General features: G+C 36.3%; 1 protein-coding gene across 1 annotated transcript in view; it reads left to right on the top strand.

Annotated features, from left to right (window-relative positions):
• WDPCP (WD repeat containing planar cell polarity effector) overlaps positions 1-17,319 on the top strand; it is a 281,366-nt gene extending 264,047 nt beyond the window's left edge. The window contains exons 15-16 of the mRNA XM_028089705.2: positions 16,293-16,372; positions 17,219-17,319. Coding sequence (XP_027945506.2) covers positions 16,293-16,372; positions 17,219-17,319 — 181 coding nt within the window. The remainder of the gene's footprint in view (positions 1-16,292; positions 16,373-17,218) is intronic.
• The last annotated feature ends 1,444 nt before the right edge of the window (positions 17,320-18,763 follow it).

Consider the following 18,763-nt stretch of genomic DNA (forward strand, 5'->3'; position numbering starts at 1 on the left):
AGATATTTTAATTGCTCTACAAACCGTTCCAATACATTAAAATTAAAGAAAAACTTCTACAGTACAAAAAAAAGATGACTACAAATGAATATCACTCATGAATATCAATGTAAAAATATTAAATATTACCAAACAAAATTCAACCCCTAAATCTATCCTGATGTTACAAGGTTGGTTCAATGTTACCAAATCCATTGAGATGCATTAAGATCATACAGCATACTAATAGATCTATGGTTAATAAAAATCATGATTATTTCTACAGATGCTGAAAAAGCCTTTGACAAAACACAACCCTCATAAAAATACTCAAGAAAATAGAAATTGAGGGATATATTATAACATAAGAATATATGTATATATACATATATATGTATATATATATATAACTAGTCCTAATGCTGGTATCTTATTTAATGGGGAATCACTAAGGGCATTTTTGCTAAGATCAGAAACAAGGCAAGAATACCCACTATCTCTGCTACTATTCAACACTGTACTAGAGTTATTAGCCATTACAATTAGATCAATCAACCAGATCAAAGGGGCAAACTATGGCCCACTGGCCAAATCCAAACCTGCTGACTATTCTTATAAATAAAGTTTTATTAGAATACAACCATACCCATTTGTTTATTTATCATCTATAGTAGTTGAGACTGTATGATCCTCAAAGCCTAAAAATTTATTATCTGGTACTTTGCAGAAAATTTTTGCCAATCCTTGAACTAGAGAATAAAAATTGGTAAGGAAATAAAAGTATCTTCATTTGCAATGATATGACAATATAACAGAAGAGCCCTAGGGAATCAATGATAAAACATAATCAAATATTTCAAAAATAATAAGGTAGAAAGAAGTAAAATTAATGTACAAGAACCAATAGCCTTCACATACACAAATGAGTTAGAGGATATAATGGTAGAGGAAAACTCCATTTATGTTATCAACAAAGATTAAATACTGAGGAATAAACTGAACAACAAATATGCAAAATTCACATGATGGAAATTTTAAAACACTCTGATATACACAAAAATGGCCTTGAGCAAATGAGAAGATATCCTCTCTTCTTGAATAGGATGACTCAACATCATAAAGATGTCAGTTCTCTCTAAATTAATGTATTATGTTAAATTATTAAATTAACTAAATTTAGAGGCACCTGGATGGCTCAGTCATTAAGCGTCTGCCTTCCGCTCGGGTCATGATCCCGGGGTCCTGGGATCGAGTCCTGCATTGGGCTCCCTGCTTGGTGGGAAGCCTTCTACCTCTCCCAACTCCCCCTGCTTGTGTTCCCTCTCTTGCTGTGTCTCTCTGTCAAATAAATAAAATCTTTTAAAAAAATAATAAATAATAAATTAACTAAATTTAATGTAATCCCAATAAAAAGACCAACATACTTTTTTATTGAGTTAGACAAAGTGCTATTAAGGTTAACATAAAAAAAAAAGAAAAACAAAATAAAGAAGAAACTATGAGAGAGGAGCTAGTCCTATCAGATACTAAAACACCCTAACTATAAAGCTTTGTAACACTGTCACACTTGTAATTTTATTTTTATGTGATTATTAGATTACTATCTGCTTCATTAACCTATAAACTCCATGAAGGCAAAAACCATCATGATTCTTAGATCATTTCTAAGAATGATCTTTAAGCTATATTTAAATGATTTTAAATATAATAACTAGTTTAGAGCAGTACCAAATCTAAACATAAATATTTAGTCCTAGGATCATTTCTTTAAGCCCTAGCACAATGCCTGGTGTGTAGTTAGCACACTGCAAGGCCTACTGCACTCTTCAAGTTCTCAAATGGGGGGCGGGGGGAGGAGGAGGAATGATACAGATAAGAAACAAGCAAAAATACATAACTAAGGTCATTCAGTTAATGGTAAGTACTAGGAAAAAATACAAAGAATTGGTGATTAGAGAAGGCACTATTTGAGTTAAGGGCTGAAAGACAAGGAGTCATCTATGTGAAGATGTGGTATATTGCCAGTAGATTCTAGGGAGGGGTAACAGCACATGCAAAGGCCCTAGGGTAGAAATAAGTTTGGGAGGTTTGAGTAACAGAGAGCCAATACAGCTAAACTATAAACGGGGCATGGAAGATAATAAATTATTAGGGCCTGTAGGCCATGTCAGTGTGTATGATCTTTGTTTTAATTGCAGTGAGAAGACAATAAAGGATATTAGAGTATATGGTGTGCAGAATAATGGCCTCCCAAAGATGTCCACATCCTAATCCCAAGATTCTGTAGATATGTTATATTACGTGGCAAAGGGGAATTAAGGTAGCAAGTGGAATTAAGGCTGCTAATCATCTGACTTTAAAACAGATGGATTATCTAGATGGGCCTAATGTAATCCTTAAATGTGAAAGAGGTCCTTAAATGTGGTAGAGAGAGGCAGAAGAATCAGTGTCCAGTAACTCGTGGCGAGATGGACTCAACCTACCACTGCTAGCTTTGGAGGAAAGGAGCCATGAGCCAAGGAATGCAGAGTGGCCTGTAGAAGCTCAAAAAGGCGAGAAAGTAGATTATTCTCTAGAACTTCCAGAAAGGAATGCACCCTGTTTAAGTCACTAAATTTGTGGCTATTGGTTATGGCAGCAAGGAGGAATTAATACAAAGTGTTAGGATGTGTTCTGCATCTTTAACAGATCATTTTGAATGACTGGGCTGACTTGATAGGGAAAGCTGCTTTGATATCAGTGGAAATTTGATGTGAGGTCTGTTTTCACACGTCACCATCTGAATGCTAGGGCTCAGGGCTAAATTTGAATACCAGAACTGCATTGGGGAAGTTTAGCTACCCCAAGATACTTAAAAGTTTTTGTCTAGAGGAGTTCAGTAATGTCTCAGGCTCTAAAAGAGAGAGAAGCAGAGTGAATAGAATGGCAGCATGGGCCCACTCACCAGGGGTTAAGGGTGTATCTACTTTTGCTCACTGTTGTATCCACAGCATCCAACCCAGTACCAGTCACAGAGTGAGCATTCAACAAATATCTCATCCATGAATGAATGAATGAACCATAAAATATCAGCCTACTTTATAAAATAGCCTCTTAATTTTAAATCCTTCCCTCCCATTCATTATTTACATTCTTCATATGCTTATATGACTGAATAAAATTTTAATCTCTGGGTAGCTTATGGTGAAATAAACTGAATTAACTTGAACTAAATATAATTCAGAAGCCAACTGAAAACTGGTTTTGAATAGACTACTGTGCTTGAGTTTATAAACAAAGTTACTTGAATGTAAACCGTATGAGGGTAGAGGTTTGTCTTTTTTTTTTTTTTCCCCACTGCTGGATCCTCCAGGATGTAGAAAAGTGCCTGGCATGTAACAGATGCTTAATAAATATTTACTGAATAAGCAAAATAATTATTTTTGTAATACAAGAATATACAGGCTATAAGAATATAAAGCTGGTAATAAGTGTGTTAAATAGACACTTTAGATACCCCAAAATAATCAGGCACTTGCACAGTAATAGCAATTACTACATCTAGGGTATAAGTGAGTGTTTTTAAAAATCACCATTGTGTGATTTGACTGAGATTTTATACTTTATATGTCACTGCCACTATTATTCAAATAGTTGGTTTTCATATTTTTGATGTGGCTAAGATAAACATTATTCAAATGGTTAGTTTTTCATATTGTTGACATGGTAGTTTGAAAAAGTTAAACAACTCTCAAAGAGAAAGCAGTTTAGAAAGAAAAAGGGCAGAGTGAGAGGGCAATGATAAATGATCCTAGGACTAAATATTTACCTTTAGATTTGGTACTGCTCTAAACTAGTTATTATATTTAAAATCATTCCATTTCTCTGGTTGCTTCAATTTTCCCATTTGTATTAGAATAGCCCCTTCAAGGTCTAAGATTCTTTACTGTAGAGCAATCAAACCTTGTATTTGTAACAAATGTATCCACTTTTATACTTACTGTCATAAATTAATTGTAATATTAGTTTCCTGCTATTTACTATATCTGAATTCATGCCTAAGAAACTCCAAATTAAATACTATCCTGTTAAAAGTTACTACATTTTGGCTTGGTTTTATTTGATTTGTATCTAAGCAAATTTCCTTTAATTTAGAACAAACAAACAAAAACCCCTATCTATCCATAATCCTTATGTGTGCCTATAAACAATATAACTGATGAAAATTTTCAGTGTTTACAAAACAAAGAAAATTGTCAACAGAATGCCTGGCGGTAGACTTACCAGAAAAAAAAAATTTACAGCCTATAATTCATGAAGATTGGCTCAAAACAAACTGTCCCTGCCAACAGAAAATCTGACAATTATTCTGTTGTCTAATTTGGCTCAGCTTAAGTTGACCTTGTTTATTCATCTCAGTCTTTTAATTCTTGTTAACTTGGCATAAGAAGAGAACATATGGCATATGTCTAGGAAGTCCATTTCTGCATCTTAAACTGAAATAAATGTAGAATATACTGAGCATTTCCAATGTGCGGCTATTAAGGTAACTTAATGTATATTACACAGGACTAATTAAGTTCAAATTATCCCCAAGATAGTTTTTGGTTTTATAGGCAGCAAACATAAAACAAGTACAGACACCTTTTTCTAAGCCCCAGCATATGACTAAAACTGGCCAATTTTAAACATTTTTCCAAAGAAGACCGTCAGTCTTAAGCTCTTTTAAAACATAAAGATTAAAGGGTATTGGCATTTTGACAACCAAAAGATATTTACAGGTTTTCACTGAATCTCTAGCTATGTTTAAGAAAGCTCATCAAGATAATGTGAGGAAGATATATAATGACAGCTGGAGAACAAAAAAAGAGTATTTCCATTTTCTCTCCAGCCTAATCTGGTCTCCAATGAATTTTCTTATTTTCATTTTCTGACCCACTAAAGCTTATTGTGAAAGAGAAGTTTCATTTTATTGTGGCTTTAATGTGTCTCAAGAAAAGCTAAGAGGGAATGAGGTGCTTTACAGATTCATGGCTCTATTATAGAATCGTAGTTCTCCAGTACTAAAACTAGAAAAGCAAATACCTTGAAAATCCAAAGCTCCAAAATTTATGTATTTTAAGGGTTAGTGTTTTGGCTTGGAATGTATTCTTTTTATTAACTAAGTGAAATGAAAAACATAAAAGTATAATTTCATGTACAAAGCCTTATTAGTATTACATATTTTGAAACCCTTAACTTTTATTAGTGGATTTCACCGTACTTCCTACATAGTACGTTTCTTCCACGAAGCTCAGAGCATTCCAACTTCATAACTCTGCATTCAAAATATAACATTTCAGCTTGGGGGGGTCCTTATTACCTAGTATTCATTCTGAAACCCTATAGTTATATGAGTTTATATAGAACAACAACAGTCTTCATAATGTGAAATAGTTAAGAATGAGCTAACTACTTATACCTCAGTCCCCACTCAAATATCCCTCCACAGTGAGTATAATCATTTAATTCCACCTATTATGTGCTAGGTCATCAGTGCTTTCACAGATTGTCAGCTATGCAAACACCTAACATAGTAATACAAAGACATTAAGAAACAACTAAAAATCTTGCACGAAAGAATATTTCATGAGCTCAGTGAAAGGGATGTTGGGGAAATGTTCAGATCTCATGCAAAAACCATTGATAAATGAGGAAATGGCATTTAGACCGATTAAGTGAAAAAGAGAAATTCCACAAGGATAATGAAATTAAAAGAATTCCAAAAGAAAATGAGTTTATTATCATAGTATTAATAGAAGCCACAGAAAGATGAAGTCCTTAAGTATTTCTTGAAAAAGTGGCCCTCTTTATGATGATGTGTGTTGTGAAAGTCAAATGTGAAGTTAAAGATGCCATATAACACTTCTAGAGAATCTAGTCAGAAAAACTAGGACCACTCCCCACCCACCTAATTGATTTACTCTTTGTTCCTTCTAAGAATTTGTGCAGAGTTGAAATTATAACCTACCTTTTATTAATATAAGCTTTTCTGTTTTTACCTTTTATTTTTTAGTTAACTGTATTGTTTTTAGTTAATTATATTGTATTAATTGTATTGTTACTATTACAGTGATTTTCTTTTAACATTTTTTATTTAAAGATTTATTTATTTACTTGAGAGAGAGAGAGACAAAGCTTGGCAGGGAGGGGTAGAGGGAGAGGGAGGGGGGAAGCAGACTCCTGGCTGAGTGCGGAGCCCCTCGTGGGGCTTGATCTCACAGCCCTGAGATCACGACTTGAGCCAAAACCAACAGTCCCATGCTTAACCAACTGTGCCACCCAGCTGCCCCTATGGTGATTTTCAATTCCAGTTTAAAGGGACTCACTTTGGGGCGCCTCGATGGCTCAGTCAGTTAAGCATCTGGTTCTTAGTTTTGGCTCAGGTCATGGTCTTGGGATCCTGGGATGGAGCCCATAATGGGCTCCCTGCTCAGTGGGGAATCTGCTGGTTTCCCTCTCTCTCTCTGCCCCTCCCTCAACTGACTTGCTCTAGGAAAGGAAGGAAGGAAGGAAGGAAGGACGGAAGGAAGAAAGGAAGGAAAGAAACAGACTCACTTTAAGGAGCCTTTATTTATACATTTATTGTTTCCTGAAAGTAGTATCCTTGGATATGGACCTCAAGCAGCTATATTAAAATATTTAAATGTATGGTTTCAAAATAATGAAATGTATGCCATTGAGGACAAAGCAGAAATATCTATGTGCCTTTACGGTTCTTCACTATTTCTTTGGGTCTATCTTTTATCTCTCTGCCATATTTGCTGAATCTAGGTTCACATACCTTTCCTCTGACAACAAAGAGAAATGAAAAAAGTTAGGAAACTGAAGCTTTCAAGGAGAGAATTACAAAAGCAGAAAATAACCTAAGATGATGCCATTTAAATATACAGGAAAAAATTGTAACAAAAGATGCTTTGGTTTTGCTATTTCATGTACAACTGAAAACAGGTGGACAGAGGTCCTGAACTACATTCTGAAGATATGGCAGATCTCCAGGAAAATCCTCTCAATGGGGCCTGAAACACCCTGACAGCACCATGTAATACCTTTTCCTTATAGACCAAGCTATTTGTCCCTTACCTATAATTCTAGATACACCAAGCTTTGCATATCCCTTCCCAGAGACAAACTGCATGTCTGGAATAAGGGAAAAGAATATATATCATCTGTAAATCCCCTATAATTAGAAATTATAATTATTTTGCTTTTCTTATATATGTTCCTATAAACAAATCTAGAGAAATGGTTGCTTTGTGTTCCAAATCACAAAAAATAAAGGATACTGTGTGTTCTTTCTTACATCACAACATGAAGTATACAATGTCTTTTAGTGATGCTAAAATTAATAACTGGAATTCTCCATTACAGATGGTCCCTGACTTAGGATGGTTAAACTTGGGATTTTTTTTTACTTTATCAGGTTGCAAAAGTGATATACATTCAGTAGAAACCATACTTCAAATTTTGAGTTTTGATCTTTTCCTGGGCTAGCAATATGTGGTACATTACTCCCTTGTGATGCTGGGCAGTGGCAGCCAACCACAGCGCCCAATCTGCCACATGATTAGGAGGGTAATCAACCGACACACTTAACCACCATTCCGTACCCATACAACCATTCTGTTTTTCACTTTCAGTACAGTATTCAATAAACTACATGAGATATTCAACACCTTATTAGAAAATGGGCTTTGTGTTAGATCATTTGACCCAACTATAGGCTAATATAAGTGTTCAGAACATATTTAAGGTAGGTTAGGCTAAGCTATGATGTTTGGTAGGTTAGGGTATGAAATGCATCATCCACTTTGAGTATTTGAAACTTACAATGGGTTTATCAGGATATAACGCCATCAAAAGTCAAGGAAGATCTATAGAAAGTTCCCCATCAACCATTAATTCCCTGTTGGGAGAATTTTCAAGGCTGGTCTCCATTTTGTTTTTTTTAAAGATTTATTTATTTTATTTTTTAAATTTTATTATGTTATGTTAGTCACCATATAATACATCATTAGTTTTTGATGTGGTGATCCACGATCCATTGTTTTCGTATAACACCCAGTGCTCCATGCAGTACATGCCCTCCTTAATACCCATCACTGGGCTAACCAATCCCCCCTCCCCCATGCCCCCTCCCCTCTAAAACCCTGTTTGTTTCTCAGAGTCCATAGTGTCTCATGGTTCATCTCTCCCTCTGATTTCCCCCCCTTCATTTTTCCCTTCCTTCTCCTAATGTCCTCCATGCTATTCCTTATGTTCCACAAATAAGTGAAACCATATGATAATTGACTTTCTCTGCTTGACTTATTTCACTTAGCATAATCTCCTCCAGTTCAACATAGTACTAGAAGTCCTAGCAAGAACAAACAGACAACAAAAAGAAATAAAAGGTATTCAAATTGGCAAAGAAGAAGTCAAACTCTCTCTTTTCGCAGATGACATGATACTTTATGTGGAAAACCCAAAAGACTCCACCCCCAAATTCCTAGAACTCATACAGCAATTCAGTAATGTGGCAGGATACAAAATCAATGCACAGAAATCAGTTGCTTTCTTATACACTAACAATGCAACTGTAGAAAGAGAAATTAGAGAAACAATTCTATTTATTTATTTTTGAGAGAGAGCACGCACATGCACACACTAATGGGGAGGGGCAGAGGGAGAGGGAAAGGAAGAGAAACAGACTCCCCGCTGAGCACAGAGCCCAACTGGGGGCTTGACCTCATGACCTTAGATCATGACCTGAGCCAAAATCAAGAGTCAGACACTTAACTGATGAATGAGCCACCCAGGTACCCCTCCATTTGTTTTTATTTTAACGTGGTCAATATTCTTTTTGATGGTCAAGTTTTATAAATCCAATTAAGCTTTCCAGAAAGTAATTTTGGCAATTGAATCAAAAAGCTTTTAATATCTTGACTTAAAATTTCACTTTTGTAATACATACATAGAAATGTACATCACATTGTTATCATAAAAGTGAATAATCTTAAATGTGTATTTGGGAAATTGAGTAAATTATAGTATATCCAAATATTAGAATATTATGTAAGCCATTAAAAATCATGATGATCAGATTCTGGTTCCAGATGGAATGAGCACACTATTTATTCCTTTCTCTCCTATTGAATACAGCTAAAATCCTACAAAGAATGTACAGAGTAGCTATTTGAAGACTCTAGAAAGTAAAGAGTGGCTGACAGAGTGAGAAAGAAGACCAGAATCTGAAGTACCTCATGCTATGGTGAATTTACCAGTATTTTTTTCCTTCATTTTGCCACTACTTGGGCCTGGAAGCAGTTACAGTCAAGGAGGTGTGTGGCAGTATGGAGTGACTGAAGCCACTGCTTCCTGAAGTAGAAGGTACCAAAGGAGATTACAGACAGGAAGGACCTCAAGAAAGTGACCCCATTAAATTATTTATAAACTCCAGGTTCACACCCCAAGCCCATGCATGTGTGGATCTAATCTTAACCAGCAATATAAAAGACTTTGAGATCTAAACTAACAGATAAAACATCACCCAAGTCATAGATTGACAAATGGATAGTGCACATATGGACAGATCTAAATAGTATTGCAAAGACTTTGAAAACTTATCTGATATTGGAACCACAATGCACAGAGGTGCATTGAAATTTGAAACCTAAACCTAACAAGATCAGTTGCCTACTACAACAAAAATATCAACATTTATCATGGGATTTTAACAAGGAAGTCATACAATATTCAAAATGTCCAGGATCCAAAATTATTTGACATATAAAGAACCAGGAAAAACTCCACTCACCTGGAAACAAACAAACAAAAAAAACAATTAAACGACAACACTGAGATGACAGATGTTGGAATTATCTGACAAAACTTTAAGCAGCTTTACAAAAATTCTCCAACAAACATAAAACCATTTAAACAAATGAAAAATAAAGTCTCAAAAACAAATAGAAAGCAGAAAAAAACAAATAATGAACTCAAAAATAAACGCCAAATTTTTTTAAAGCTCACTGATGGCTTCAATAATAGAATTGAGATGAAAAAGGAAAGAGTCAGTGAATTGGAAGACAAATCAATAGAAAATATCCAATGAACAACAAGAGAAAAAATATATATTGAAAAAAAATTAGGAGAGAGTCTCAGGGACCTCTGAGACAATGCCAAAGTCTAATATTCATAACATCAGTGTCCTAGAAAGAAAAGAAAAAGGGTGCCATGCTGAAAAAAAAATAGAGAAAGAAAGAATGGCTGAAAACTTCTCAAATACAGGTGAAGAAAAATTGAGAGAATATGTTTCCAACAGACCAGCTCTAAAAGAATTACTAAAGGAAGACAGAGGGAAATTATACCAGAGGAAAAAAAGAGAACATCAGGAATGAAGAAAAAGAAACAGAAATGGTAAATACCTGGATAAATATAATAGACTGTTCTCCTCTTGAGTTCATTAAAGTGTTTGAAAGTTGAATGCAAAGATATATAACACTGGTGAGATTATTTCAATAATATAGCATTCTACAGTAATATAGAAGAAAACTACAAAAGTGCAGAAGATAAACAGTAAAGGAACACACATGCATAAAGGATTCTATGTTCCATTTGAAGTGGTAAAATAATAATTTTAAGTAGACTGAGAAAAGTTAAGCATGCATATTGTATCCCTAGAACAGCCATTTAAAAGACTACACAACGGTAAATAATAAAAAACACAATAAATTGAAATAGAATACTAAAAAAAAGTTAAAATACCCCAAAAGAAAAAACAAAAGAAAAACTGTGGGAGAAGAAATGACAAAAATAGATTTAAATCCAAACATTAAATATAATCTTAACACACAGATTAATCAAAATACCTTGTCAGAATACATTTTTAAAAATCACAATAAAGAGGGCACGTACTGAACGGAGCACTGGGTGTTATATGCAAACAATGAATCATGGAACACTACATCAAAAACTAATGATGTAATGTATGGTGATTAACATAACATAATAAAAAAATAAATTAAAAAAATCACAATCCAATAAAAATGGTATGGTTTTGGCATAAAAAGACACACAGAATGGAAAGGAATAGAAAGCCCAGAAATAAACTCATACACATGGGTCAATTAATTCATAACAAAGGAGCCATGCATATAATGGGGAAAGGACGGTCTGTTCGATAAATGATGCTGGAAAAGCTAGAAAACCACAAACAAAAGAATGAAACCAGTCCACTATCTTACACCACTTCCAAAAATTAACTCAAAATGGATTAAAGACTTAACTGTAAGACCTGAAGTCATAAACAGCTAGAAGAAAACAAAGGCAGTAAGCTCCCTGACACTGGTTTTGGCAATGATGTTTTTTGGATCTGACACCAAAACAAAGGCAACAAAAACAAAACTAAACAAGTGTGACTACAGCAAACTAAAAAGCTTCTTCAAAGCAAAAGGAAACCATCAACAAAATATAAAGGCAACCTACTGAATGGGAGAAAATATGTGTAAATCCATATATCTGATAAGGGGTTAATATCAAAAATATATAAAGAATTCATACAACTGAAAAGCAAAAAACCAAAAAATATGAAAAATGGGCACAGAGTCTAGAAATTTTTCCAATGAGATACAGATGGCCAACAGGTACATGAAAAGATGCTCAACATCATTTGCCATGAGAGAAATGCAAATCAAAGCCACAATGAGATGTCACCTTATGCTTGTCAGAATGGCTAAAATTTTTTTAAAAATCTAAAAAAATTTAAAAAAAAACAAGAAATAACAAGGGTTTGTGAAAATGTGGAGAAAAGGGAACCCTTGTGCACTACTGGTGGGAATGTAAACTGGCGCAGCCACTATGGAAAAAGAGTATGGAGGTTCCTTGAAAAATTAAAAAGAGAACTATATAACCTAGCAATTTCATTTCTGAGGGTATTTATTCAGAGAAAATGAAAGCACTAACTTGCTGGCCTTGTAAAATGAGTTCAGAAGGGTTCATTCCTCTTCAGTTTTCTGGAATAATTTGAGGATAGGTACTAACTCTTCTTTAAATGTTTTGCAGAGGAGGGAGCTAAGATGGTGTTGTAGCAAGAGGACCCTAGGCTTATCTTGTCCCTTGAACACAACTAGATAACTAACAAATCATTCTGAATGCCCAAGAAATCAACCTGACTACTGATAGAACAAACTGCACAACTAGGAGAAAAGAGGCCACATTGAGAAAGGTAGGAGGTACAGAGACGTGGTTTGGAGGAAAAATGGATCACAGCTGCTGCAGAGAGGAGGGAGACCAAGTTGCAGAGAAGGAGAGGGTGGAACACATGGGAACGCACAAGGAGAACACCTCCCCAAAGCCATTGGCTGGGAAGACGAGAGGGGCTGATCTTCCTGAGTTTTTTTTCTTTTTTTTATTATGTTATGTTAATTACCGTACATTACATCATTAGTTTTTGATGTAGTGTTCTATGATTCATTGTTTGCGTATAATACCCAATGCTCCATGTAGAACGTGCCTTCTTTAATACCCATCACCAGGCTAACCCATCCTCCCACACCCCTCCCCTCTAGAACCCTGTTTGTTTTTCAGAGTCCATTGTCTCTCATGGTTCGTCTCCCCCTCCAATCCCCCCCTTCATTCTTCCCCTCCTGCTATCTTCTTTTTTTTTTTAACATATAATGTATTATTTGTTTCAGAGGTACAGATCTGTACCTCCTAAGTTATTTTTCAACCAGTGGGGGTCAAAGATTGGAGATTTAAATGTTGGTAGGCTTGGCTGGGATAGAACCCTGAGGGCACTGCCCTACTCCTGGAGAGAAGGCAAGCAAGCAGCACTGGGAGCAGACAGGGTGATGTGGGGAATGCTTACACCCCACAGAGGAGAGATCATTTGTTCTTCTTGGAGTGCATCTGTGAAAGGTGGCATTTGCAGAGATGCCTCTCTGGGGACAAAAGAGCTGGTGGGCGCCCTTTCCCATCCCCACCCCTTGGCATAGCCACAGAACCACTTGCTGAGGGTGGCTCACCACGAACTGTCTGCCTAGCCTGCTTGCTCTAAGTCCCATGCCCCATGCTCTGGCACAACTGCCCTTCTTGGTCAAACCTGGAGACTCTCCCCCAGAAGACCAGCACAAACCCCCCCACACCACATCCCTAAAGTTTAGAGTTTTAAAAGTCATCAGGCTTGGCTGGGATAGAGCCCAAAGTGCACTGTGCTGCTCCTGGCAGGCAAGCAACCTGGACACAGACAATGTGAAAACAGTGATCTGAAAAACACCTGTGACGCACAGGGGTGGAGATTGTTTGCCCTTCTGGGAGTGCTTCCCTGAGAGCAGCAAGTATGCAGATCTCTCTCCAGGGACAAAGGAGCTGGCTGGCACCACTTCCCTCCCCCCACCCCTCAGCATAAACCAGCTTCAGTAAATAGCACAGTGCCAACACTGGCTACCTTACCTCTTAGACCAAATCCTGCCCCCCTGCACTCTGCTGGTACTGCCCCTCTTGGGGATATGTGGCTTAATCCCCATGCAGTGGGCCCCTTTCCCAGAAGACCAGCAGAAACCCCTGCATACACCAAGTCTCCTGACCAGAGTTCTCCAAGGCTTCAGTTCTAGTGGAAGTAGCATCAGGTCTCATTTAACAAGCAGACCATAGCAAACCCATTAAAACTTGCCACACTCTGGCTAAGGTCCAAATGCTGCCCATTGCAGGCAAGGAGAGCCTCTGCAGAACACTGGCCTGAAGGATAGAGCAGCCAAAACACAGCAGCAGAGAGCACGCAGCACACACTAGAAACCCTTCCTGAAGCACCAGGCCCTGGACACTGTATGACCTATTCTTCATAAAGCCATTACTCTGAGGAGCAGAAAACATAACAGGCTTTTCTAACACAAAGAAGAAGACAGACTTAGACAAACTGCCAAGATGGAGGAATTCATCCCAAATGAAACAAGAAAAGGTCACGGCCAGAGATCTAACTGAAAGAGACATAAGCAATATGCCTGATGAAGAATTTAAAGCAACAATTATAAGGATACTCACTGACCTGGAGAAAAATATGAAAGATGTCAAAGAGAGCCTTACCACAGAGATAAAATAATTTTAAGAAATAAAAAATGAAAAATGCAGTAACTGAAATTCAAAACAGACTGGATGTAATGAACACCAGGATGGAAGAAGCAGAGAAACAAGTGATATAGAAGAGAGAATAATGGAAAATGAGGAAATAGAGCAAAGCAGAGAAAGAAGAATTATGGATCATGAGAATAGACTTAGGGAATTCAATGACTCTATCAAACATAATAGCAACGGTATTAGGAGTCCCAAAACAAGAAGAGAGAGAAAAGGGGGGCAGAAAATTTATTTGAGGAAATAATAGCTCAACACTTCCCTAGTCTGGGGTAGGAAATAGATATCAAGTCCAGGAAGCACAGAGAACTCCCATCAAAATCAACAGAGGCTAGGCGGACACCAAGACATAATATAGTTAAATTTTCAAAATACAGTGATAAAGAAAAATTCCTAAGAGCAGCAGGACAAAAGAAATCCCTAACTTACATGGGATTATAGCGCTGACTACAGATCTTTCCACAGAATCTTGGCAAGTCAGAAGAGAGTGGCAAGATATATTCAATGTGCTGAATGGGAAAAATATGCAGCCAAGAATACTTTACCCAGCAAGGCTCTCATTCAGAATACAAGGAGAGATAAAGGGTTTCCCAGACAAACAAAAACTAAAGGAATTCATGACCACTAAACCAGCCCTGCAAGAAATATTAAAGGGGACTCTTTGGAAAGAAAGACCAAAAGTACAGACTAGAAAGGAACAGAGAACATCTCCAGAAACACCAACAAATCAACTAATAAAATGGCACTAAACACATATATATCAATAAGCATTCTGAAAGTAAATGGACTAAATGCCCCAACCAAAGGACACAGAGTATCAGAATGAATTAAAAAAAAAAAAAGACCCAATGGTTAGAGTCATTTTATTCATAATCGCCAAAACTGGGAAAACAAATATCCTTCAAAAGGTGAATAAACAAACTGATACACCTATACAGTGAAATACTCCTAAGCAATAAAAAGTGAACTACTGAATTTAACATCTTGGCTGAATATCAAGAACACTATACTGCGTGACAGAACCCAGTCACAAGTTTTTACCTATAATTACAATTACACGACATTCTTGAAGTCAAAACTATAGTTATGGAGGAGTAATTAGTGGTTCCTAGGGATTACTAGTAGGGGAGAGTGTGACTGTTAAGTGTGAGGGAGTTTTTGTTTGTTTGTTTTTTTGACATGCTGAGACTATTTTGTATTCTGTATACTGGTAGCAGTAACAGAAATGTTTGTTTTGTTTTTAAGATTTGTTTATTTATTTGGGAGGGGACAGAGGGAGAGAGAGAATCCTCAAGCAGACTCCCTACTGAGCACAGAGCCCAACAAGGGCTCGATCCCAGAACCCTGAGATCATGACCTGAGCTGAAATCAAGAACAGGCTGCTTAACTGACTGAGCCACCCAGGCACCCCAGCAATAACCTATATCTATACATCTGTTAAATTCCCAGAATCTACATCTTTTTTTAAAGATTTTTTTTATTTTTAAGTCATCTCTAAACCCAAAGTGAGGCTCATACTCATAAACCTGAAATCAAGAGTCTCATGCTCTTCCAACTGAGCTAGCCCTATAATCTACATCTTTAAAAGTTCATTTTAATGTATAATAATTTAAATAAAACATTTAACAAAAAAGTATGAGAACTATAAAAAACATTATAAGACAATACTATCTCAGCTTTGTTTTTAAAAATGCATAATAGTAAGTATAGGAGCTAATTATCCAGATGAGAACTCTGGATATTTGTATTATATTAATTTTTTTTCCTGTGGTTTTTAAATTTTCCTATAGTAATAGGTTACTTTTAAAGTTAGGAAAATAAAATTTACTTAATAGGAAATTTTTACCATACATTCAAATCTTCTAAACCCCAGCAGTTTAGAGTGTCACATTTTGTTTCCATTACTTCTTTTGAAAATCATATATGTAAAATATTTTATTTGTATCTTAAATTTGAATTTAATTATTCTCCAAAAATGTCCTATAAATTATTTAATGATGGGAAAATTGAAAACGATTTTCAATGTTTTTATGGTATTTAAATGATTGTATTGCTGAAAGGTTCCAAAGAAATTTTTTATTACATTTTCAAAACTTCAGAAGTTTGAAAGTATTTAATACTTCAAAGTCTGTAACATATTAACCCTATAATTTTCTTTTTAATCCTTTTTCAATTAAAAAAAACAACAGACAAGTACTTGACGGAAGAAATGAACTTGAAAAAGACACCTGTGCCGAATCTTTGACGCCTAAGACCTGTAATAAAGAAGGTAATGGTATCCAAATTACCCAAAGTATTTAAAGTATAACAGAATAACAGTGTTATAGCTGGGAAGAGCTTCTAGTAAATGAATAAAAATAAGAAATCCCTGAGCATTGCTAGTTGGTGTGTTATAAGACGGTTCTTGGGTAATATAATGTAAAATACCAAGTCAGCTGATTATAACAAAGGCTTAATTTTAATGATCATACAAATAAATTAGGGGATCTTGTTAAAATGTTGATTCTCACTGAATAGGTCTGGAGCAGAGCCCATGATTCTGAATTTCTAACAGGCTCTCAGTAATGTCTATACTGCTGGCTTGGAGATTATACTTTGAGAAACCAGGCTTTGAAGGTCACTGAGAAAAATGGCATGATTCTTGCCTAATTTAGTAAGGAAGAAATGTACATAGTAAGTTATACTACAAGTGGTAACTCCCAAAAAACATGAGGAGGTAAGAGAGCAATCACTTCCAGCCAAGATGTTCAGCTGAGCAGGTGGCCTTCAAAAATAAGAATTTCAACATGCAGAAGAAATCGTATGAGGAATTATAGAAAAAAGCACAAATAGCACATAGATGACTGTGTGTGGAGGAGCAAAAATAGTTAATATTTTAATGTTCTCACTACGTCCCCTTTTCACTATTCCCTAAAGATGAATCTTAGCTTTGCCTATTTACTTTCTTACCTTTCTCTCTGAAAATGGGTCATTTCTGCTTAACTAAGTCTTTGAGACTTTGAAATGCAAAATTTGGAACAAAAGAAAAAATACAGAGAAAGACAAGAGAGGCATGTGGAGTTGAGACTTTATATGAAGGGTTTTGGTTTTTTTTGTTTTTTTTTTTTCTGCATAGCCCAGAGAAGGAAGTGCATGAGAGCAACTTCAGCATCTGAGGGAAGTGGACGGGAGAAAAAAAGAACTTTTCAGAAGTATTGCATAGTGCCAGGCATATAGCACTTACTTTACTGCTATTGTTTTATAAACTGAGGCCTATCAAGTGTGTCACAAAGCCAACACAATACACGGTCCCAACTCCGACCCAAAATACTATCACTTCAACTCTTCAGTTGTTCTCATCTATAAAATCAAAATTTCAATGGAACAATTCTTATAAAGGATGAGCAGTTGAATAACCAATTTAAAGCAATGCTTTGGGCATTAGTTTAAAGTTAATGATTCCCTGTAGGGAAGAAAAATGGCATTTTCCAATTTTGTTTTCCTTTGAATTTGAAAAGAAGTGTGAAGTTATAGTATTCAACAAGGCCAGCAGCTAATTGATGGTTACTAGCAAGATGGCAGAATAGGTCTCCAGCCCTCGTTCCCCCAAAAAACACGAATTTGGCAACCATCCACAAACAAAAGTGCCATCGTGGGAGCTTCAAAATCCAGGTAGGAAGTTGCAACACCACAGTGGAGCCCAAGACAGAGGACTCCTTGAGAAAGCATACCCTGCCCCAAGGCCTGACTACAGACACAGGAGCAGCTCTATTATCCCATGTATATGTTCTGGCCCCACACATCCATTGTCATGCTACCAGTCCTGCCTACCAGTGGACCTGGTAGGGATAACACCTGCCTGTGACCCTAACAACAGGTTCACTGACTGCAGATCCAACTGCAGACCTAGAAGCAACCCCATAACTAACTCCAATTGCTCAACTGTGATCCCAGAGTCAGTCTTGTCCACCCAAGGGACCAGGGAGGAGACATGCCAATCTGTGTCCCAAGTAACAGGCCTGCCAACTATGGACTCAGAAGTAGCTTATCCACCTGGGTAACCAACACAAGCTATGCCTACTGATGCCCCCAGTAATAAAGTAGCTAACCATTGACCTGACTGTAGACCTGAAAACAGCCCCATGATCTGACCCTGGTTCTGCTCAACTGCACTCCTAGAAGCAGGATTGTTTCCTGGGAACCTGCTGAGTAGGTCTTCACCTACCAAAAGCACTCTGTAAAGAATGGAAGAAGTTCCTGCTCCTTTAGTTGCACAGATACCAGTGCAAGGCTATAGAGTCACAAGGAATCAGGCAAACATGACACCACCAAAGGAAACTAAAAAAGTTCAGTGACCAGTGCCAAAGAAATGGAAATCCATGAACTGCTTAACAGAGAATTCCTAAAAATTGTCATTAAAAAGCTCAATGAGCTAAAAGAGAACACAGATAACTAAAGAAAATCAGAAAAACAGCACATGAACAAAATGAGAAGCTCAGAAAATAAAAACAAAACAAAAAAATTAAAAATAAAAATAAAGAAATAAAAACTATTAAACAAATCTGGAGATGAAGAATTTAATGATCAAACTGAAAATTTCTGGGACTTCAACGGCAGAATTAAGCAGAAGAAAGAATCAACAAACTCAAAGACAATTCATTTGAAATTATAAATTCAGACC

Source organism: Eumetopias jubatus, unplaced genomic scaffold (assembly GCF_037043125.1).
Source record: "Eumetopias jubatus isolate StellerSeaLion01/CBP00866 unplaced genomic scaffold, mEumJub1_p1.0 scaffold_9, whole genome shotgun sequence".
Classification (NCBI taxonomy): Eukaryota; Metazoa; Chordata; class Mammalia; order Carnivora; family Otariidae; genus Eumetopias; species Eumetopias jubatus.